The sequence below is a fragment of the Salmo trutta genome, chromosome 13, assembly GCF_901001165.1.
Source record: "Salmo trutta chromosome 13, fSalTru1.1, whole genome shotgun sequence".
In the NCBI taxonomy this organism is placed as follows: domain Eukaryota; kingdom Metazoa; phylum Chordata; class Actinopteri; order Salmoniformes; family Salmonidae; genus Salmo; species Salmo trutta.
This window is the reverse complement of record NC_042969.1, coordinates 27198551-27222300: the sequence shown is the minus strand read 5'-3', so window position 1 is coordinate 27222300 and position 23750 is coordinate 27198551. Positions and strand designations below refer to the sequence as shown.

The 23750-nt window shown below is 41.7% G+C and overlaps 2 protein-coding genes across 6 annotated transcripts in view; both read left to right on the top strand.

Annotated features, from left to right (window-relative positions):
• Positions 1-6720, top strand: part of LOC115205560 (serine/threonine-protein phosphatase 2B catalytic subunit alpha isoform) — a 68844-nt gene extending 62124 nt beyond the window's left edge. For 4 of the 5 annotated variants that reach the window (XM_029771678.1, XM_029771679.1, XM_029771683.1 and 1 more), the window contains one exon: positions 3213-6720. In XM_029771678.1, the coding sequence (XP_029627538.1) occupies positions 3213-3394 (182 nt within the window). In that variant the 3' untranslated portion in view covers positions 3395-6720. The remainder of the gene's footprint in view (positions 1-3212) is intronic. The other variant, XM_029771680.1, reaches the window with a different exon arrangement.
• A 3818-nt stretch (positions 6721-10538) lies between these two features.
• LOC115205559 (stimulator of interferon genes protein) lies at positions 10539-18528 on the top strand. The gene is made up of 7 exons (XM_029771677.1): positions 10539-10766; positions 11670-11896; positions 12060-12240; positions 17200-17308; positions 17438-17679; positions 17942-18128; positions 18246-18528. Exons 2-7 carry the CDS (start codon positions 11670-11672, stop codon positions 18497-18499), a joined length of 1200 nt encoding a protein of 399 aa, XP_029627537.1. The 5' UTR covers positions 10539-10766; the 3' UTR covers positions 18500-18528.
• The last annotated feature ends 5222 nt before the right edge of the window (positions 18529-23750 follow it).

Sequence of the window (23750 nt, the reverse complement as noted above, 5' to 3'; positions counted from 1 at the left end):
TCTAGCTAAAGCGCAAAGAATTCTATGCTTAGAATGAAAAATGTTTTGTCAGATATTATAATTAATCCTAATCAGACAGGAGTACTGGAAACAATAGAACAATATGAAATATCTGGGAAACCATACCTGGTTTTCATAGCTGACTTTGAAAAGGCTTTTGATAAAGTACGACTGGAGTTTATATATAAATGCCTGGCATATTTCAATTTTGGAGAATCTCTTATAAAATGGCAACAGTGTACGCTGATGATTCATATTTTCTTTTAAATCCACAATTAGAATCCCTCCACAGCCTCATGGAGGATCTAGATACTTTTTCTAACCTCTCTGGATTAAAACCTAATTATGATAAGTGTACTATATATTGTATCACAACATTTAAACTTTTACATTACCGTGGAGTTTACCAATAAAATGGTCTGACGGGGATGTGGACATACTCAGTATTCATATTCCGAAAGAAAGAAATGATCTCACTCCAATACATTTTAATAGCAAGTTAGCAAAAATAGATAAGATCTTGCTAGCATGGAAAGGAAAATACCTGTCTATTTGTGGAAAAATCAACCTGTTTAACTCTTTAGTCATATCCCAGTTTACCCTGATTAACTCTTTAGTCATATCACAGTTTACCCTGTTTAACTCTTTAGTCATATCACAGTTTACCCTGTTTAACTCTTTAGTTATATCACAGTTTACCTATTTGCTTATGGTTTTGCCTACACCTAGCGACCTGCTTTTAAAATGATATGAGCAAAAGATACTGCGTTTTATTTGGCATGGCATGCCAGACAAAATTAAAAGGGCTTATTTATTAAATTAATATTTATTCGGAGGGCAGAAATGATTAAATATTAAAGCATTAGACCTTTCACTTAAGGCATCAGTCATACAAAAGTTATTCTAAAATCCAAAATGATTCTCTAGTAAATTAGTAAGATTGTCTCACCCCATATTCAAGAATAGCCTTTTTCCCTTTATTCATTAAGGAAAAGTAAGGAACTTGTCTGTCGGCCCTGCATTGAAGACCAAAAAAACTGGGTAAAGAAAATTGTGATAAATAAAAATATATACCAGTTTCATTTAAGGATAAAAAAAAAAATTGGCAGCTGTGCCATATAAATTGCAAAATAGTTGGGAAGAGATTTTCAATGTACCATTCCATGGCACATGGTTTATGAATTGACATGCAAAATGACGCCATATTCAAAACAGAATTTTTCAATTTAAATTATTATACAAAATTCTTGCAACCAATAGAATGAGATATATATATATATATATATGGGGGATACAATCTTCCCAGCTCTGCAGATTTTGCTGTGAGGAGGCAGAGTCATTAGATCATTTATTTTGGTATTGTACATATGTAGCTCGTTTTTGGTCACAGGTCCAGGAATGGCTGAAGAATTGCAACATTTGCCTAGAGCTGTCACATTCTTCGTCGTGTTGAGGAAAGCAGGACCAAAATGCAGCGGGATTGTGGACACTCATGTTTTATTACCGACAAAAACAAGAGTAAAGCATCCACTTGACAAACAAAACAATAAATGATACTCACGACACGAAACAGTTTTGCAGGCTCACAAACGCAGTGCAAAAACAATCTCCCACAAAAGACACATACAAACACACCCTAATATATGGGACTCTCAATCAAAGGCAAATGGACAACACCTGCCTTCAATTGAGAGTCCCAACCCCAATTAACCACACAGACATACAACAGCTAGATCAATCATAGACATACATCACAAGGAACAGTGCCCCAAAAAACCCGGAATACACAAATCAAATCCCCTACAACAAACACCCCACCCCGAATACCATAAAACAAATACCCTCTGCCACGCCCTGACCAAACTACAATACTTGTAGCGGATGCGAGCTTCAACTGGAAGCCAGTGGAGAGAGCGGAGGAGCGGGGTGACGTGAGAGAACTTGGGAAGGTTGAACACCAGACGGGCTGCGGCGTTCTGGATGAGTTGTAGGGGTTTAATGGCACAGGCAGGGAGCCCCGCCAACAGCGAGTTGCAGTAATCCAGACGGGAGATGACAAGTGCCTGGACTAGGACCTGCGCCGCTTCCTGTGTGAGGCAGGGTCGTACTCTGCGAATGTTGTAGAGCATGAACCTACAGGATCGGGTCACCGCCTTGATGTTATGCACTAAACCCTAAACTTCAACTAATACTCGTAATAAATAATGTGGAAATTGAGCAAGTTGAGGTGACTAAACTGCTTGGAGTAACCCTGGATTGTAAACTGTCATGGTCAAAATATATTGATAAACAGTAGCTGAGATGGGGAGAAGTCTGTCCATAATAAAGAGTTTCTCTGCCTTCTTAACAGCACTATCAACAAGGCAGGTCCAACAGGCCCTAGTTTTGTAGTACTACATAGAGCCATGACGATATGGAACTCTATTCCACATAAGTTACATGATGCAAGCAGTAGAATCGGATTTTAAAAAGCAGGTAAAAATACATCTTATTGAACAACGGGGACTGTGAAGAGACACACACAAAGGTACAACACATGCATTGTAATATTGTTGTATGGTGGTATTATATGTTTTGTATTGTAGATATGTAGTGGTGTAATAATGTTATATGATGTACTGTTTTATATTTTGTTTTAAATGTCATGTTAGTGGTTAAATATGTTTGGACACCAGGAAGAGTAGCTGCTGACTTGGCAGAACTAACGGGGATCCTTAATAAACCCCAAGAAGAGTAGCTGCTGCCTTGGCAGAACTAATGGGGATCCTTAATAAACCCCAGGAAGAGTAGCTGCTGCATTGGCAGGAACTAATGGGGATCCATAATAAACCCCAAGAAGAGTAACTGCTGCCTTGGCAGAACTAATGGGGATCCATAATAAACCCCAAGAAGAGTAGCTTCTACCTTGGCAGGAACTAATGGGGATCCTTAATAAACCCCAGGAAGAGTAGCTGCTGCCTTGGCAGAACTAATGGGGATCCTTAATAAACCCCAGGAAGAGTAGCTGCTGCCTTGGCAGAACTAACGGGGATCCTTAATAAACCTCAGGAAGAGTAGCTGCTGCCTTTGCAGAACTAATGGGCTTCCTTAATAAATACAAAGTCCCCCTTCCCAAAGAACCCTAATTTCTTAGTGTGTAGCAACTGCATTGTAACTACATTGTGTGTGTGTATTACATCTCTGTGTAATTGTGTTGGGATCTGTCTCCCCAGCAATCCGAGGCTTCTCTCCTCAACATAAGATCAATAGCTTTGCGGAGGCCAAGGGTTTGGACCGGATCAACGAGCGCATGCCCCCCCGCCGTGACGGCGTCAACAGTGTGGGTGTCTCCATGGGCCGCATGAACATGGGGGAGCCCAACGGCACAGACAACAACAGCAATATACAGGGATGATGCACACACACACACATTTAAACACTATTTCATACACGCTCTGAAACACACACATAGATATGAAGTACATACACCAACATACACACATTTGACTTACACATACTCACAAATACACTTGATATAAACATAAAGTATACACACATACTTATACATACACATAAACACAAAACATACAGGACACACAAGTCAACATATACCATTATACAGTGATGGTACACACACCATCCTCCCCCTACCCCATCCTGTTGCTGCCCAGCCCACCTCTCCACCAGTGTGGCAAGACTTTGCCATGGATGGTTGAGGCATCCTACTGGACAAACTGTACTGCAGGTTCCATCATAACCTGATCTGACCTGGTCACACACACTGGCCCCTGACCTGACCACACCACACTACAGAACACTCTACTGGACTTCTGGAACACTCTACTGGACGTTCTGGAACACTCTACTGGACGTTCTAGAACACTCTACTGGACGTTCTGGAACACTCTACTGGACGTTCTGGAACACTCTACTGGACGTTCTGGAACACTACTGGACGTTCTGGAACACTCTACTGGACTTCTGGAACACTCTACTGGACGTTCTGGAACACTACTGGACTTCTGGAACACTCTACTGGACTTCTGGAACACTCTACTGGACGTTCTGGAACACTCTACTGGACGTTCTGGAACACTCTATTGGACTTCTGGAACACTCTACTGGACGTTCTGGAACACTCTACTAGACGTTCTAGAACACTCTACTGGACGTTCTGGAACACTCTACTGGACGTTCTGGAACACTACTGGACGTTCTGGAACACTACTGGGCGTTCTGGAACACTCTACTGAACGTTCTGGAACACTACTGGACGTTCTGGAACACTACTGGACGTTCTGGAACACTCTACTGAACGTTCTGGAACACTAATGGACGTTCTGGAACACTACTGGACGTTCTGGAACACTCTACTGGACGTTCTAGAACACTCTACTGAACGTTCTGGAACACTACTGGACGTTCTGGAACACTACTGGACGTTCTGGAACACTACTGGACGTTCTGGAACACTCTACTGAACGTTCTGGAACACTCTACTGAACGTTCTGGAACACTCTACTGGACGTTCTGGAACACTACTGGACGTTCTGGAACACTCTACTGGACGTTCTGGAACACTCTACTGAACGTTCTGGAACACTCTACTGGACGTTCTGGAACACTACTGGACGTTCTGGAACACTCTACTGAACGTTCTGGAACACTCTACTGAACGTTCTGGAACACTCTACTGAACATTCTGGAACACTCTACTGGACGTTCTGGAACACTACTGGACGTTCTGGAACACTCTACTGGACGTTCTGGAACACTCTACTGAACGTTCTGGAACATTCCAATGCAAAACAAAGAGCTACTGTTCTGTTCTTATTGTGTAGTAGGGGTGACTGGGTGACAGATGTTACCTTTCTGTTGTGTTGGGGGCAAAGGGAGAGTGGGGGGGATTGGGGAGGGGAGGCATGGGCTGAGAGGTCAACGGGGGCTGAGGTGGCATGCAGGAGAGGGACTTCCTGTCCGGGATTTTCAGTTTCCTCTTCTCATTTTAAAACAGGAAGTTGTGTGGACAGCCCGTTTGGTGGTTTACTTCATTCACTTTATTTTATAAGATAGATAGAGAGATGGACTGGATGGTTGTCGTGACGTCCATGGGAGTTTATTTGTGTGTGCTTGTGTCTGCATTTGCGATTGTGTGAGTGTATGTGTGTCTGTGGGGGTGAAATTTGAATGGCATTTTCATATGCAACATACAAGGTTGTGCTATCGAACATGTTTTGCTACTAGTACTATATGATAATAACAGGACATTCAAATGAAACATATTATTTATTAACTTCAAGCAAAAGACAATGTTGTCAGAAGGTTAAAAATACAGTCTTATTACCTGAGTGTTTTCTCTCGATCTTATTTTATAAGCCAATATGCTCCACTCGTCAGTTAGTCAGGACTAAGGTGTGTGACCCACCGTTAATTCACACAGAGTTGACAGTATACTCACTACACCCCAGGCAGACGCTGCCTCTAAAGTCAGTCAGATAAATAAAACTGACCTTAGATCAGTTTTAGAGGCAACGTCTGTCTATTCCACTCTTATGTTCTATTGCTGCCAAAACTGATCTTATTTCACTTTTAAGGGCAACTTTTTACCACTTTTTCCTATTCCACTTGCTGGGACTAGCTACACGTTTTATGTTCTATTGCTGCCAAGTCAATCATAGAAATAGAAAGCATAGAATGGACACCTGTATCAGAGATTGAAATGTAGAAATAACTATGACAGATTGGCTGTTTTGCTGGCATGCAATCAGAATCAGCAATGAGTGAAGTCCATTCCATGCGTTCCATTTCTACGGTGTCCTCTTAATGTGCTGTCCAGTAGCCTATAACCTGAGCTGGCTGCACTGGAGGAAGTTCCTATAGTGTATATGCTGTTGTGTTCTACCTTGAAAATGAAATGAAGTGTTTTTGGCTGAGTGTGAGCAGTGACTAACAGAAGTCAACAGAAGGTTATTTATTTGTAAAGCATTTATAAACGCATCAATGCATGCAGTTAAGTTATTTGATAATAATAATGTGAAATTCAATTTGTGCCGTGTTTCAGTATGGTAAGTTCCTTCTTTCTTGCTTCAAAATTAACTAAGGGATAATATTTATTTTGCAAAACATTTATTTATGATTTTTATTAATTATTTGGGGTGATTTTGTTATTTAAAAAAAAATGTTTTTCATGACTGTATTATGAGTTAATTGATTGTTTTATTTTGATGCTGTACAGACTGGAAGCTTGTATGAGGTGAAATGCATTGTGACTCTATTTCTCCTCTCTTCTCTGTTGATGTACAGGAGTTGCTTTTAAACCTGCAATAGCGTGAATTAATGACCATACTATAAAGAGACAGACTTCCATTCAGGCAGCCAAAGCATGATTGCATGGTAAACTAATCTGTAAAAGCAGATACGGTTACAGAAGTTGTCTCTCAAATTTTAAAGGAAAAGTGTACTCTAATCATAATTCTTAAATTATATATTCTTGTTATTTACTATTATTATTATTCTATTTATAATTAACATTATTCTTATTCTTATGCTGGTTGCTCTCGCATTTTTCTGATCTTTGTTTGGTCTCATTGTGCTTTATTTTACGAGGTGAACTTACTGGAGACCTTGTGCCATATAGTTTGTGCCATGGCTCTCTGTCTCATCACAGACACTGTAAGCATGCCCCATGGGACAAACCACTTTTTTTACTCTTGAATAAAATATGCATGAACCTTTGGCATACTTCAGTTTATTTCCTCCGTTGTTCACAAACACATACAGAAGTGCACACACACACACACACACACACACACACCACTATACACAAACATTAGGAACATCTTCTTAACATTGAGTTGCACCCCCCCCCCCCTTTCCCTCAGAACAGCCTAAATTCGGGAATAGACTCTACAAGGTGTCGAATGTTGGCCCATGTTGACTCCAATGCTTCCCAGTTGTGTCAAGTTTGCTGAATGTCCTTTGGCTGATGGACCATTCTTAATACACACAGGAAACTGTTGAGCCTGAAAAACTCTGCAACGTTGCAGTTCTTGACACAAACCGGTGCGCCTGGCACCTACTACCATACCCGTTGAAAGGCACTTCAATCTTTTGTCTTGCCCATTCACCCTCTGAATGACACACACACAATCCATGTCTCAAATGTCTCAAGGCTTAAAAATCCTTCTTTAACCTGCCTCCTCCCCTTCATCTACGCTGATTAAAGTGGATTTTACAAGTGACATCAATAAAGGATCATAGCTTTCACCTGAATTCACCTGGTTAGTCTATGTCATGGAAAGAGCAGGTGTTCATAATGTTTTCAGTGTATGTTCTCTAATTGCCCTCTGGTGGAGAACGCCCCCTCAGTAGATCACACACAATAACTGCAGCTGGATCAAGCAGACTCTAGCTCTATTGAAAACACTCTTCCAGGCATGATGTGGCATTCAGGGGATACATTTTAATTTTATTCATCAATTGACATTTTTCCTGTTATTTTCTGTAATATATTTAGGCTACCTAGTCCAGGATTCCACACCTGGATAGGGACCGTGACTTGTAGTGCTGTACTGTGATGTGCTGTGTAATAACACTGTAATAAGGTTTGAGTGGACTTGAGAGAGGTGGGTTGACTGAAACTTGTTACATCACCTCCCCAACTGTCACGCATGTGTGTAGAAACGGACCAAGGCGCAGCATGCGTATCGTTCCACATCTTTAATATATTGTGAAACTTAGCCAAACAAACAATAAACTATAAACAAAACACAAACCGTGATGACAGAGGTGCAACATGCACTATCTCAAAATAATCTCCCACAAACACAACCGGGAAAAACAACTACTTAAATATGATCCCCAATTAGAGACAATGATGACCAGCTGCCTCTAATTGGGAATCATACAAAAAATAAAAAACAGAAAAAAGAAACTAGAACATAACATAGAAAAAATGAACTAGATAAACCCCCCAGTCACGCCCTGACCTACTCTACCATAGAAAATAAGAGCACTCTATGGTCAGGACGTGACACCAACAGGTTACCACAAGAACATACTGTATGATTCATCAGAAATGTAGCAGCTGTAGAAGTCTGGTTATAAAAACGTCCTCCTACGCTTACACCCATAACTCTTCCACCACTCCCTGTTCCACTACAGTTATCTATTTCACCCATAACTCTTCCACCACTCCCTGTTCCACTACAGTTATCTATTACACCAATAACTCTTCCACCACTCCCTGTTCCACTACAGTTATCTATTTCACCCATAACTCTTCCACCACTCCCTGTTCCACTACAGTTATCTATTACACCCATAACTCTTCCACCACTCCCTGTTCCACTACAGTTATCTATTACACCAATAACTCTTCCACCACTCCCTGTTCCACTACAGTTATCTATTTCCCCCATAACTCTTCCACCACTCCCTGTTCCACTACAGTTATCTATTTCACCCATAACTCTTCCACCACTCCCTGTTCCACTACAGTTATCTATTACACCCATAACTCTTCCACCACTCCCTGTTCCACTACAGTTATCTATTACACCAATAACTCTTCCACCACTCGCTGTTCCACTACAGTTATCTATTACACCAATAACTCTTCCACCACTCCCTGTTCCACTACTGTTATCTATTACAGGACATGCCTCTTCCACCACTCCTGTCCTATTACAATACATGCCTCTTCCACCACTCCCTGTTCCACTACTGTTATCTATTACAGGACATGCCTCTTCCACCACTCCCTGTTCCACTACTGTTATCTATCACAGTACATGCCTCTTCCACCACTCCCTGTTCCACTACAGTTATCTATCACAGTACATGCCTCTTCCACAACTCCCTGTTCCACTACAGTTATCTATCACAGTACATGCCTCTTCCACCACTCCCTGTTCCACTACTGTTATCTATTACAGTACATGCCTCGTCCACCACTCCCTGTTCCACTACTGTTATCTATCACAGTACATGCCTCTTCCACCACTCCCTGTTCCACTACTGTTATCTATCACAGTACATGCCTCTTCCACCACTCCCTGTTCCACTACTGTTATCTATTACAGTACATGCCTCTTCCACCACTCCCTGTTCCACTACTGTTATCTATCACAGTACATGCCTCTTCCACCACTCCCTGTTCCACTACTGTTATCTATCACAGTACATGCCTCTTCCACCACTCCCTGTTCCACTACTGTTATCTATTACAGTACATGCCTCTTCCACCACTCCCTGTTCCACTACTGTTATCTATCACAGTACATGCCTCTTCCACCACTCGCTGTTCCACTACTGTTATCTATTACAGTACATGCTTCTTCCACCACTCCCTGTTCCACTACTGTTATCTATCACAGTACATGCCTCTTCCACCACTCCCTGTTCCACTACTGTTATCTATTACAGTACATGCCTCTTCCACCACTCCCTGTTCCACTACTGTTATCTATTACAGTACATGCCTCTTCCACCACTCCCTGTTCCACTACTGTTATCTATTACAGTACATGCCTCTTCCACCACTCCCTGTTCCACTACTGTTATCTATTACAGTACATGCCTCTTCCACCACTCCCTGTTCCACTACTGTTATCTATTACATTTCAGCGACGCTTCTGTGTGGAATTTATTATGTTTATTTGCACATTCTTTAAATCTCCCTTCCTCTCTTTAGCGCTTTCTCTACCACTCTCTATCTCTTCATCTTTCTCTACCACTCTCTATCTCTTCATCTTTCTCTACCACTCTCTATCTCTTCATCTTTCTCTACCACTCTCTATCTCTTCATCTTTCTCTACCACTATCTTTTCACCTTTCTCTACCACTCTCTATCTCTTCATCTTTCTCTACCACTCTCTATCTCTTCATCTTTCTCTACCACTCTCTATCTCTTCATCTTTCTCTACCACTCTCTATCTCTTCATCTTTCTCTACCACTCTCTATCTCTTCATCTTTCTCTACCACTCACATTTTGGGTTCCAGAGTGGTGCAGTGGTCTAAGGCACTGCATCTTAGTGCTAGGGGCATCACTACAGACCCTGGTTTGATTCCAGGCTGTATCACCACCGGCTGTGATTGGGAGTCCTACAGGGCGACGCACAATTGTCCCAGCGTCGTTAGGGTTTGGTAGACCGTCATTGTAGACCGTCATTGTCATTGTAACTATGAATTTCCTAGTTAAATAAAAATGTCTTACTCTGTTTCTCTATCACTCTCTTTATATTTGTGTCTCTATCTTCCTCTATCTCTTTATCTTTCTCTATCACTCTCTTTATATTTGTGTCTCTATCTTCCTCTATCTCTTTATCTTTCTCTATCACTCTCTTTATATTTGTGTCTCTATCTTCCTCTATCTCTTTATCTTTCTCTATCACTCTCTTTATATTTGTGTCTCTATCTTCCTCTATCTCTTTATCTTTCTCTATCACTCTCTTTATATTTGTGTCTCTATCTTCCTCTATCTCTTTATCTTTCTCTATCACTCTCTTTATATTTCTCTATCCCTCTCTATCGCTCTCTATTCAGCTTTATCGCTCATTGTGTGGGATATATTGCCTCACTGCCTCCTCTGTCAAACTGAAAATGAAAGTATGACCCAAGTTTATATAACACAAAGGCATGGAAGGAGAGAAAGAACAGTGAGAAAGAACGTGGAAGAGGAAGAGATGCTGGCTCTGAGTTATAATCTCCACTGAACTCTTTTTATTCTTGGATTGTCTCTGTTGTTCTGTGTTCTGGAACTGGGACCACTCCAAACAGACGAAAGGTAAACCTCAGCGGATTAGCCATGTCAGCAGCAAACTTTTGAAATCGTTTCTTTGAATTTGAACTGAACCTACAAATGAATGAGTAATTGTCTCTAGATCTGGGTACAGGATAACAATTCCCTCATGGAAAAAAGTATTTATTGAGTATGTATGAATGTATCACTGATAGTCTCTCGTTGTGTGGTATGAGAATGTAGTCAAGGAGATGAATCACGGTATGTTTCCATTACTCTGTAGTGCATGGGTAACATCAGGGCACCATTTAATAGTTTCCGTATTATACTGGACTATAATTCTTATTTCTAAACTGAAGGTGATCCTCTCCTGTTCTACCATATATTATATATATTTTTTAATCCGAATGAGGGTTTCTCTTAAAGAGATTAGCCATATTATTTTATTCATGATAATCAGATTCACAATTGCAAAAATTATCTCACGTAATTGTTCCCCTGTAGTTGAGTTCAGGATTAAAAGATAATCAGGCTTTGAACCATACTGAACAAGCTAGTTTACATTTCTGGTAAACCGGCATTGCCTTTGAAACAGTGCCAACAGGTGTGTGAAGATAGGAAGAGAATCTACTCCTATAAACCACACACACACACATGCACACACGCATGCACACACACACACATTTGGGTTTTTAGTTGTTCTCAGATTGCTGTTCTTAGTTCTCTGACTTTCCGTACCAGGATGTTTTAATGTGACGTATTCTGAGGTCTCATACACACGATGCCACTGATGAAGAGGATGAAATCTAACCCGAACCCTGGAAATACTTCTTCATAGAAGGTTATTCTGGAGAAGTTGTGAAAATGACAAAAGGAAGAGGAGTTTACTGAGGATTATGGTAGTGTTGTATCATACTAAGTCATGGTCTCGTTACGTCTGTTCCTCAGATGCAGCAATTGGGAGGGGAGGAGTGTCTGGTCCCTCGGCCTCGTGGGAGTTTACCCAAAGCCTGTGCGATAGGATTGGCTTCTGTGGTGATGGTGGCCATCTTGGTTTTGGAGCCTGAGGGCTTCTTCAGACACGTTTCCACAGCAATACTCATCCTGACTGTGGGGCCCTTGCTGCACGGAGTGTTTCTTCTCTCAGAGGAATGTCTTCATCATGCAACTACCAGGTGAGGGAACTTATTAACTTTCATACTCATACTCACAAAACATGGTAGGCGAATAAATTGATTTACATGGATATTTACATGTTATTACCTCCCTCTATCGCTCTCTCTCCCTCTCTCTCACTTCCTTTCCCTCTCTCCTCTCTCTCTCTCTCTCTCTGCCCAGGTACCGTGGTCGGAGGCTGGGTCAGATGGTGACAGCCTGTGTGGGTGTATGTACCCTCCTGGGTGTGGGGTTGGCAGTGCTGCTGTTTGTCTTGACCAAGCCCCAGCTCTGGAGGGACCAGTGGAGCATGGTTATCCTGGCCTGTGTCCTCTACCCTCTACTCAAAACCCTGGGAGTACTGGTGAGATAACAAGCTCCTGATCTGGAGCTCTCACACACAGTACCAACACAAGACCCTATGTGTCTCCAGGTTGAGTTTTAATCAGCAGTCTAGTTCTCCAACCCCTTTCCAGTGAAGGTGAATGATGCTATAAGAGACTGTAGCTTACATGCTGCTGTAAAATGTTGTCTGTGTGTTAGTGTGATTCATGGTAGCTCATAGTTGTGTTTTTTTATTTGCACATCACTGTTGTGGTTTCTGTCCCTTGAAACCCGAAAGAGGAACCTCTATTGCCCTCCAATCAGCAGAAGTGGCATGGGCTTGTAATGAAATACACCAAGCAGGTTTAATTTTGCTGTGGTTAATTTCTTCTGAAAATCATTTAGGGAAGAAAACTAGTTTTCTTACTTAAATCACCAGAGTGAACCTGGAAAGAGCTGTGTATCCAGTGAGGTTCAACACACTGTTCATGCAGGAACCCTGAGGTTTTCTGACTAGGGCTGTTGCGTGACCATATTACTGCCATCAGTCATGACTGTTGTCAAATTCCATGTGACCGTTGAGTCATGGTAGTCTCCTCTTATACACTCTGACATGTGTTGGTAGAACCCAACTCACTAACGGCCATCAGGTCCTAATGGCCTGGTACTGAGGGCTCTATTGTCCCTCTAACCACTCTGACATAAATGCAAATGCAATCGAAAATCACATCAAATATTTATCTTCAAAACAGTATAGTGATCAATTTGAAGACAGAAGTTCAACAGCAGGTTGAAATAGTGTAAAACATGGTTGTTGTGGATGTTGTTTCAACGCCAACACAACGAAATGGACAGCGCTTTCTATTGTGATGATTCATTCAAAACTCCATATACATATTGGAGCTCATGCATATGCATTGGCTTATGATCCCAAACCCCAAAACAAAACTTTAATACAATTATGATTGTGCCGTTATACAATACATAGCCTATTGCATCTTACCCGTGGCAGAAAAACATAAAACAAAACTGATTTAAGATGTCTTTGGTACATAATTGTGCTAGCCTATACTCCAAAATTAAACAAATTAGAATAATGGCCTTTGAGTGTGGACTGTATTATTATGCATACTAGAGGTCGACCGATTCTGATTATTCAACGCCGGTACCGATGACGATTATTGGGGGACCAAAAAAGCCACTGCCGATTAATCGGCCGATTATTATTATTTTTTTGTATAATGACAATTACAACAATACTGAATGAACACTTATTTTAACTCAATATAATACATAAATAAAATCAATTTTGCCTCAAATAAATAATGAAACATGTTCAATTTGGTTTAAATAATGCAAAACAAAGTGTTGGAGAAGAAAGTAAAAGTGCAATATGCGCCATGTAAGAAAGCTAATGTTTAAGTGCCTTGCTCAGAACATGGGAACATATGAAAGCTAGTGGTTCCTTTTAACATGAGTCTTCAATATTCCCAGGTAAGAAGTTTTAGGTTGTAGTTATTATATTATTATAGGAATTATAGGACTATTTCTCTCTATACGATTTGTATTTCATATACCTTTGACTATTGGATGTTCTTATAGGCACTTTAGTATTGCCAGTGTAACAGTATAGCTTCCGTCCCTCTCCTCGCTCCTACCTGGGCTCAAACCAGGAACACATCGACAACAGCCACCCTCGAAGCAGCATTACCCATGCAGAGGAAGGGAAAAAACTACTCCAAGTCTCAGAGCGAGTGACGTTTGAAACGCTATTAGCGTGTACCCGGCTAACTAGCTATCCATTTCACATCGGTTACACCAGCCTATTCTTGGGATTGATAGGCTTGAAGGGGTGGGTATAATTTGTGGAACGTTCCAACAGGAATCTGTTCCAAAAAACGTAAAGTAAAAGGTTGCCAACCAACAACGCATACAAAGTAGCAACGCATACAAACCTAGCTAACTAGCTGCCGAATAGGCATCAACTCACCACGTAACTTATTCTTAATGTTTGTCCATAGGCAAACAGACATGTGAGGACAGACATTTTTTGGAATAAACGTGATGAGTGAAAAACACAATGAAATAGACCACTCCCTACCCGGTATCTTATTCTACCGCTATACAACTTTGTATGCGTTGTTTTTTGAAAACCTTGTTATTTACGAAGTTTTTGGAATAGATTCCTGTTGGAACGTTCCACAAATTATACCCACCCAGGTTGAAGTCATAAACAGCGCAATGCTTGAAGCACAGCGAAGGGCTGTTTGAATGAATGCTTACGAGCCTGCTGCTGCCTACCACCGCTCAGTCAGACTGCTCTATCAAATAGATGATAAACACACAGAAATACGAGCCTTGGGTCATTAATATGGTCGAATCTGGAAACTATCATCTCGAAAACAAAAGTTTTTTTCTTTCAGTGACATACGGAACCGTTCCGTATTTTATCTAAGGGGTGACTAAGTCTAAATATTCCTGTTAGGCATTGATGTTTATGGTCAGGTACATTGGTGCAACAACAGTACTTTTTTCACAAATGCGCTTGTTAAATCAACACCCGTTTGTCAAAGTAGGCTGTGATTCAATGAAAATTAACAGGCACCGCATCGATTATATGCAACGCAGGACACGTTAGATAAACTAGTAATATCATCAACCATGTGTAGTTAACTAGTGATTATGTTAAGATTGATAGTTTTTTATAAGTCTAATGCTAGCTAGCAACTTACCTTTGCTTCTTGCTGCCCTCGCGTAACAGGTAGTCAGCCTGTTAATCCTTGTGGAGTGCAATGTAAGGCAGGTGGTTAGAGCGTTGGACTGGTAACCGAAGGTTGCAAAAACGAATCCCCCCTGAACAAGGCAGTTAACCCCCGTTTCTAGGCCGTCATTGTAAATAAGAATGTGTTCTTAATCTGACTTGCCTAGTTATATAAAGGTGTAAAAAAATATATATATATATATCGGCAAATCGGTGGCCAAAAATACAGATTACCGATTGTTATGAAAACTGGTAGTCTACAATTGTAGCGAAGTTGTATTTGATTTTGAATAGCCTAGTCAAATCATCTCAAATCAAGCTTTATTTATACTGCACATTTCAGACATGGAATGCAACACAATGTGCTTCACAGGAAAAACTATAAAAACAACGAAAACAAAAATATTAATATTTACCTCACAACAAACAAAAGAGGATAAAACACAGAAGAATAAGGCCTCCTGAGTGGTGCAGTGGTCTAAGGCACTGTATCACAGTGCTAGAAGTGTCACTACAGACCTGGGTTCAATCCCAGGGTGTATCACAATTGGCCCAGGGTTAGGGGAGAGTTTGGCTGTGGAAGGCTTTACTTGGCTCATCATGCTCTAGAAAATCCTTGTAACAGGCCTGGCTGCCTGCAGGCTGACCTTGGTCGTCAGATGAACAGCTTTTTGTGCTGTTGGCTAGAGGACGGGTGTTAAAAAGCGCTGTTTGGCGGGTCATGTTTCGGGGGACACATGACTCAACCTTCGCCTCCCGAGCCTGTTGGGGAGTTACAGCGATAAGACAAAATTGAAAATGGGGTAAAAAAAAGTAACTAGAAACTGAACGACTAAATTCACCGTAAGGAAAAGCAAAGCTAAAAAGATTTGTTGAAGATCTCTTTAAATAATGTCCACAGTTTCGGCCACCCTCAGGTTCTCTGGCAGGCTCTTCCAGAGGCTGGGGGCATAGTAACTAAAGGTCTCTCCATGACTCTTGGTCCTAGGCTTTGGGATAGTTAAAAGGTTAAAAGACTTACTGGGTTCATAACTTAAAATCATGTCTGACATGTACTGGGGTGCACAATCGTGGATTGATTTAAAAACCAATAGAAGAATAGAGGGCTAGGGCACATATCATCAAACTTCTCATCAGGTCTTGCTTGACTGATACCCAGCCTAATGTTGGTTATCTTATCTCTGAAATTTGCCACAAACTCATCACATTTAGATGTGGAGGAAAGTTCACATAGGTTTCCGGGGGTAGGATTTATCAGGCCATCAATGGTTGAGTAGAGCGCTTTATTAGTGATCAAGTTAGAAAAATGAGCCCGTCTGGCATTTCTAATTGCCTTGTTATATGCCAAGTTGCTCTCTCAGAATATCATAATGGACCTGAGACTTTGACTTCCTCCACTTCAGCTCTGCCTTTCTGCAATTTCTCTTTAATCTATTGGTTTCCTCACTCATCATTGAAAAACAGACCGGCAGGAAAGCGCACAGCCTACATTCGTTATTCCAGTGCATACAGATAACATGTCTTTTCCCCCTGTCCCTGTTCCTACCTATTTGATAATAGCCATTCTAAATTCAAACACATTTTATATATTCATAAAAACAAGATTACGTTTAGAATAGTCTGATGGGTGAAAATATGATCACATGATGAGAGAACTGCCTGAGGCGTAGAACAGAGCATAAGTTGTTTTTGCTACTTTCTCAAATCATCAACAGCCTGTAGTCGCACCATGCAGCCCATATACTGTATGTTCTGATTTCTAACACATTCTAAGATGTGTATCATTCACAAATAAAGTTCCCAAATACTCTAAACATAGCATATAGGACCTGTTTCAAATGTTCCCTTTTTCGCTCAACATAGTCACTTCATATGCGCACTCCTCTATAATGGAAAAAATATTATTTATATTTTATTAATCTAAGTTCAATTATATTCTTCTTACTATAAAATCATATAATATAAAATAATGGCACAGGCGCATCAGCGGCTGCTCTTATGTGTGGGTGCCTAAAGATGCTAAATGTGTTAATGTTAATTAATGGTCAATTACCGTGAGACCGGCTAACAAAATGTCATGACCGCCACAGCCTTATTTCTGACACCCACACACAAGGCTCGGATAAAATGTATAACATTAATTCCTATCTTTTTATCCCAGATTTCCTGCATGTCTATCTCTTGGCCTGTGAGTAATTCTGTTCCTTTTCCGGTTGTTGTTTCTCTCTCCATGTTCAGGGTCCGTCTGAGGTGGAGGTGTCAGAGATCTGTGAGACGAGGAAGATGAACGTGGCTCATGGCCTGGCTTGGTCTTTCCACCTGGGCTACCTCAACCTGGTTCTGCCTCGTAAGTAACATTAATTCATGAAGTGCGCTCATTTCATAAATGAAAAAGCTGTCATGTCAACGTTGTGTGTGTGTGTTCCTGTTCAAATGTACATGTATCCCATTGTGCGTGTGTGTGTTTCTCTGGTAGGGTTGGAGGGTTCTATCACAGCGTTCCGTGCTTCACATAATGCAGGTCCGTTTGAGACCAGGGGTTCCAGAAAGCTCCTCATTCTCCTCCCTCTCAACGCAAACATTACTCACACGCTGGAGGACGAGGATACAAACATCCATTTCCATGACAACCTCCCTGACACAGAGATCGACAGGGCAGGTGTCAGGGGGCGTGTCTACAAGCACAGTGTCTACACCGTATTGGACAAGGACAAACAGGTAGGTGGGATTCATTTACAGTCACCTTCTCAAGCAATATCTCAAAGTGAAATGCATCACGCTGGCACCACTATGTGGTCAAATTGTGAATCAACAGTGCTTATGTGCTTATGAAGCACTGGAAAAGACTAAAACAAACATGGAAAAGCTCAACACTTGCACCATAGTGGCCAAATGTGTGGACAATCTATAAACCCATTTGCAGATTTTTTACACTGAAACGCCTAATCACAGTATCTCCTGTGTGTGTGTGTGTCTGTAGGCCCATCACTGTGTTGTGGAGTATGCCACCCCTCTGCTGACCCTGTATAAGATGTCTCAGGAGAGCAGTGCAGGGTTTGGGGAGAGGGACAGGAGAGAGCAGGTGCTGCTGTTCTACAGGACTCTACAGGACATACTGGACCGCTCAGTGGAGTGCAGGAACCGCTACCGACTCATCCTGCTCAACGGTTAGATATCATCCTATTTACATGGATATTTACATGTAACCTGCCTTTCTCTCACTCTCTCTCTGTATAATAAATCATGTTCTCCTATGTGCCCAATATCATTTTTACTTCCTGTAGATGAACATGAGGATGACCCTCACTACCTGTCCAACGCCATTCTGAAGAACCTGGATCAGCAGGAGAAAGAAGAGTTCTATGTTCCCCCTTTCATCCCTCAGCCTGAGGTGGACCACCCATTCCATGCCCTGCCCATCATAGACGACTGGCACCGAGCTGAGCCAATGAGCAGGGTGCCTACGATCATGATCAGTCATGACATGCCACGTACGCTCAGGGAACCGGTTGAGAATTCGGAAGACCTTTCTCCATGAGACAGGTCTAGAGAGATAAACAAAATAAATCGCACTTATGCACAACAGCAGCAGCACTAAACCAGGCTGCAAGGTAGGAAGCACTCAAAGCCATCTCAAAGTGGAGCAACAAGGCCTTGCCTTCCCCTTCACCCCGCCACTCATGGCTTAACATACAGTGCATTTGGAAAGTATTCAGACCCCTTGACTTTTTCCACATTCTGTTACGTTAGTCTTATTCTAAAATTGATTAAATTGTTTTTCTTCCTCAATCTACACACAATACCCCATAATGACAAAGCAAAAACAGATTTTGTAGATTTTTTTAGCAAATGTATAAAATGTATCAAAATAAATATTACATTTACATAAGTATTCAGACCCTTTACTCGGCACTTTGTTGAAGCACCTTTGACAGCAATTACAGCCTCGAGTCTTCTTGGGTATGACGCTACAAGCTTGGCACTCCTGTATTTGGGGAGTTTCTCCCATTCTTCTATGCAGATCCTCTCAAGCTCTGTCAGGTTGGATGGGGAGCGTCGCTGCACAGCTATTTTCAGGTCTCTCAAGAGATGTTTGATTGAGTTCAAGCCCGGGCTCTGGCTGGACCACTCAAGGACATTCAGAAACTTGTCCTGAAGCCACTCCTACGTTGTCTTGGCTGTGTGCTTAGGGTCATGAACCTTCTCCCCAGCCTGAGGTCCTAAGAGCTCTGGAGCTGGTTTTCATCAAGGATCTCTCTGTACTTTGCTCTGTTCATCTTTCCCTCGATCCTGACTAGTCTCCCAGTCCCTGCCACTGAAGAAACATCCCCACAGCATGATGCTGCCACCACCAAGCTTCACAGTAGGGATGGTGCCAGGTTTCCTCCAGACGTTACGCTTGGCATTCAGGCCAAAGAGTTCAATCTTGGCTTCATCAGACCAGAGAGAAGAGTTGTGGTGGTTCCAAACTTATTCCATTTAAGAATGATGGAGGCCACTGTGTTCTTGGGGACCTTCGATGATGCAGAAATGTTTTGATGCCTCGACACAATCCAGTCTCGGAGCTCTACGGACAATTACTTCGACCTTATGGATTGGTTTTTGCTCTGACATGCACTGTCAACTGTGGGACCTTATATAGACAGGTGTGTGACTTTCCAAATCATGTCCAATCAATTGAATTTACCACAGATGGACTTCAATCAAGTTGTAGAAACATCTCAAGGATGATCAATGGAAACAGGATGCACCTGAACTCAATTTTGAGTCTCATAGCAAAGGGTCTCAATACTTATGTATTTATGTTTTTTATGTTTTATAAACTTGCAAAAAATTCCCAAAACCTGTTTTCGCGTTGTCATTGTGGGGTACTGTGTTTACATTGATGAGGAAAAACATTTATTTGATCAATTTTAGAATAAGGCTGTAACATCCCAAAATGTGGAAAAAGTCAAAGGGGTCTAAATAGTTTCCGAGTGCACTGTACGAGGGTCAGATTGCATACAACAGAGGAACAACAGAACATTGCTAATGGTGTAATAATAATGTTGGCTGTAAAGGCCACATACTGTAAGTGTTGTGTCTCTGTATGTAAACAAACAAACAGAATTCAGGGTCAAGTTATAACAACAACCCTGCTCATTCCTCTCATTGTGTGCATGTTGTTCTACACTCAGTTCTGTAATTCATCTGTCCGTACTGTATGTATGGGCTCCCGAGTGACGCAGCGGTCTAAGGCACTGCATCTCAATGCAAGAGGTGTCACTACAGTCCCTGGTTCGAATCCAGGCTGTATCACATCTGGCCGTGATTGGGAGTCCCATAGGGCGGCGCACAATGGGCACCGCGTCGTCTGGGTTTGGCCGGGGTAGGCCGTCATTACATTGTTTGCGCAGACAGAATGTGCATGCTTGAACCATGGGGTGAATTAGAGAGAGAAAGAGAGAGCCTGAGGGACTCTGAATAGTAACAGCTTTATTATTCCAAATAGTAGTGGTATGGTAGTAGGGGTGATGATAATGATAGCAGTTTAATGGTGGTGGTAGTAGTAATGATGATGGTAGTTCTACTACTGATGGTGAGAATGACAGTTAGTTACAGTTTCATTTTTTGTGTTTAACCTTTTATCATTATTATATTTCTACTATTGACTGTTACCATTTTATTGTTGTTATTATTTGTATTTTTTTCTTTATATGTAATTTATTTACTACAATTTTATATTATTATTCTTCATTATTTTATTACAATGTATAATGTATACATTGTTGCTTTGACAATGTACAACACAATGTTTTTCATGCCAATAAAGCAACTTGAATTTGAGAGAGAGAGAGAGAGAGAGAGAGAGAGAGAGAGAGAGAGAGAGAGAGCGAGAGAGAGAGAGAGAGAGAGAAAAAGATCCCATATCTGCATGCCTGGCCCGGGGCTAGGGAGTGAGCTGAGAGCTGAGCCTGGGCTGATCATTCAGAGGAGAACAGAGCCTGAGTCACAAGTTACCAGTCATGTTATCTATCTACAGCGAACAGACGCACACACACACACGATCTGGATGATTCTTTTAGAAACACCTCTTTGTGATTGCATCAGATACCATATTCGTTTGATTGACTGAATGACATAAACACACTGCTAACTTGGATACTGTTTAGAAAAGTTGAAACTATACAGTAGGTGTATGGATTCAAGGTTGTAGATTGTTCTAGACAGCAACACATGACCTGCTGATTGACCATGCAGGAGCTAGCAAGCAGGTGACTGGGACTGGTCTGGTGTGTTCTGGGCTGACAGTGTCTCCACTTCAATGAATGTGCTTTGAGGACATTTTTACAGAAATAGAGCACATCAGTGGTACACTCTTAGAAAAAAGGGTTCCAAAAGAGTTCTTCGGCTGTCCCCATAGGAGAACACTTTTTGGTTCCAGGTGGAACCCTTTTGGGTTTCATGTAGAACTCTCTGTGGAAAGGGTTCTACATGAAACTCAAAATGCTTCTACCTGGAACCAAAAAGGGTTCTTCCTTTTTGGTTCTACAGTAGATAGCACATTTTTCTAAGAGTGTATATTGTACAGTAGCATTTGATTCATTTCCTGAATTAAGTCAATCCTTTCCTGAATTACATTTGACATTTTACGTCATTTAGCAGACCCTCTTATCCAGAGCGACTTACAGTAGTGAATGCATACATTTCATACAATTTCATACATTTTTTTGTTTTTTTTTCTGTGCTGGCCCCCCATGGGAATCAAACCCACAACCCTGGTGTTGCAAACACCATGCTCTACCAACTGAGCTACAGGGAATTAGGTAAATCAGTGAAGAACCTGTGAATACCTGTTCTCAATCTGATGAGGAAGCTGATGATACCTGTGAGCAAACACACACACACAAGGACGCACACACTTACACACACACAAAAAACACGAGAAATGAAAGCAGAGAGGATGTCTGCATCAGCCCAGCCAGACACAGTGGTAAGCTCCACAGACCAACACATTCTGTAGTTTCCATTCACTTCCATAGAAAGACAGTGAACTTGTTATTTACTGTTTAGACATCATAATGATGTGGGCAGGGCTGAAGATGATAGGCTGGTGATGTACAGCTGGAGTCCTAAAAGGGTACATTTCCTTTTCTGTGACTCATAACTGAATGCTGTTACAGTCAGACTCCGTCCTGGGGCACAGGTCCAGCCATAGATTCTTGACAGGCCAAGCAACACCTGAGCCTAAATATAGCACATAGGTTTATAGATAGTGTGAGACTTGTATTCTCATTTCTAATACACACTACAAGGCCTGTGTGTGAAAGAGTGGTGGGCTGAGAAAACACTTACTCTTCCAGATACTCATTAATTTCACCATGTCTGAAACAATGTGGTGTGGGTGTTGAAAGAGCCAAGGGAGAGAGGGAGAGGAGGGAGGGGGAGAAGGGAGGATCCAAGGCTCATTGGAAATTCCCTTCCTGCCTGATCAGTGAATGTCAGGCCATGTGATTCACCTGTGACTCAGTCCAGGTACCGCTCGTGGGTACCGCTCGTGGCTGGCTGGGCTGGCCTTGTCTAGACCGACAGGCACAGGTAGAGGGAACAGAGCAGTGAGTGTATTCCAGTGTATTCCGGGAACCCTCAGGTGAAATATTTATAAAGGGATTCATCAAAAGGGAATTAAGCCAACCACCTCCAATATACAATAAATCATGTTAGGCTTAGGTTCAATAACCCCCTTATCTTTTTAGGCCTACATTAGGCCTGGGTATCCATAATTCTGTCATCAATTATATTTAGAACAGTATAAAACCATTTTTTATAAATACACTATACATACAAAAGTATGTGGACAGCCCTTCAAATTAGTGGATTCAGCGACTTCAGCCACACCAATTGCTGTCATGTGTATAAAATCGAGCACACAGCCATGCAATCTCCATAGACAAACATTGGCAGTAGAATGGCCTTACTGAAGGGCTGTGACTTTCAACTTGGCACCATCATAGGATGCTACCTTACAAAACAAGTCAGTTCAACAAATGTCTGCCCTGCTAGAGCTGCCCCTAGAAACATCTAGGTGCAACAACGGTTCAGCCGCGAAATGGTAGTCCCACTACCGAGTTCTAAACTGCCTCTGAAAGCAACGTCAGCACAAGATCTGTTCATCAGGAGCTTCATGAAATGGGTTTCCATGGCCGAGCAGCTGCACACAAGCCTAAGATCAGCATGCGCAGTGCCAAGCGTAGGCTGGAGTGGTGTAAAGCTTCCCGCCATTAGACTCTGGAGCAGTGGAAACACGTTCTCTGGAGTGATGAATCAGGCTTCACCATCTGGCAGTCAAACGGACAAATCTGGGTTTGGTGGATGCCAGGAGAACGCTACCTGCCCAGGTGCATAGTGCCAACTGTAAAGTTTGGTGGAGGAGGAATAATGGTGCAGGGCTGTTTTTCATGGTACGGGCTAGGCCCCTTAGTTCCAGTGAAGGGAAATCTTAACACTACAGCATACAATTACATTCTAGACAATTCTGTGCTTCCGACTTTTTTAATTTTTTTAATTTAATGTATTTTTTATTTCACCTTTATTTAACCAGGTAGGCTAGTTGAGAACAAGTTCTCATTTACAACTGCGACCTGGCCAAGATAAAGCAAAGAAGTGCGACACAAACAACACAGAGTTACACATGGAATAAACAAAACATACAGTCAATAACACAATAGGGGAGGGGGGGAATATATATATATATATATATATATATATATATACATATATATTTGTGGCAACAGTTTGGGGAAGGCCCT

Excerpts from the sequence above, each read along its gene's own strand:
- LOC115205559 (XM_029771677.1), top strand. The coding sequence starts at position 11,670 with ATGCAGCAATTGGGAGGGGAGGAGTGTCTGGTCCCTCGGCCTCGTGGG. Across the intron at positions 11,897-12,059 it reads CTTCATCATGCAACTACCAG|GTACCGTGGTCGGAGGCTGG; the intron begins GTGAGGGAACTT and ends CTCTCTGCCCAG. Across the intron at positions 12,241-17,199 it reads TCAAAACCCTGGGAGTACTG|GGTCCGTCTGAGGTGGAGGT; the intron begins GTGAGATAACAA and ends CTCCATGTTCAG.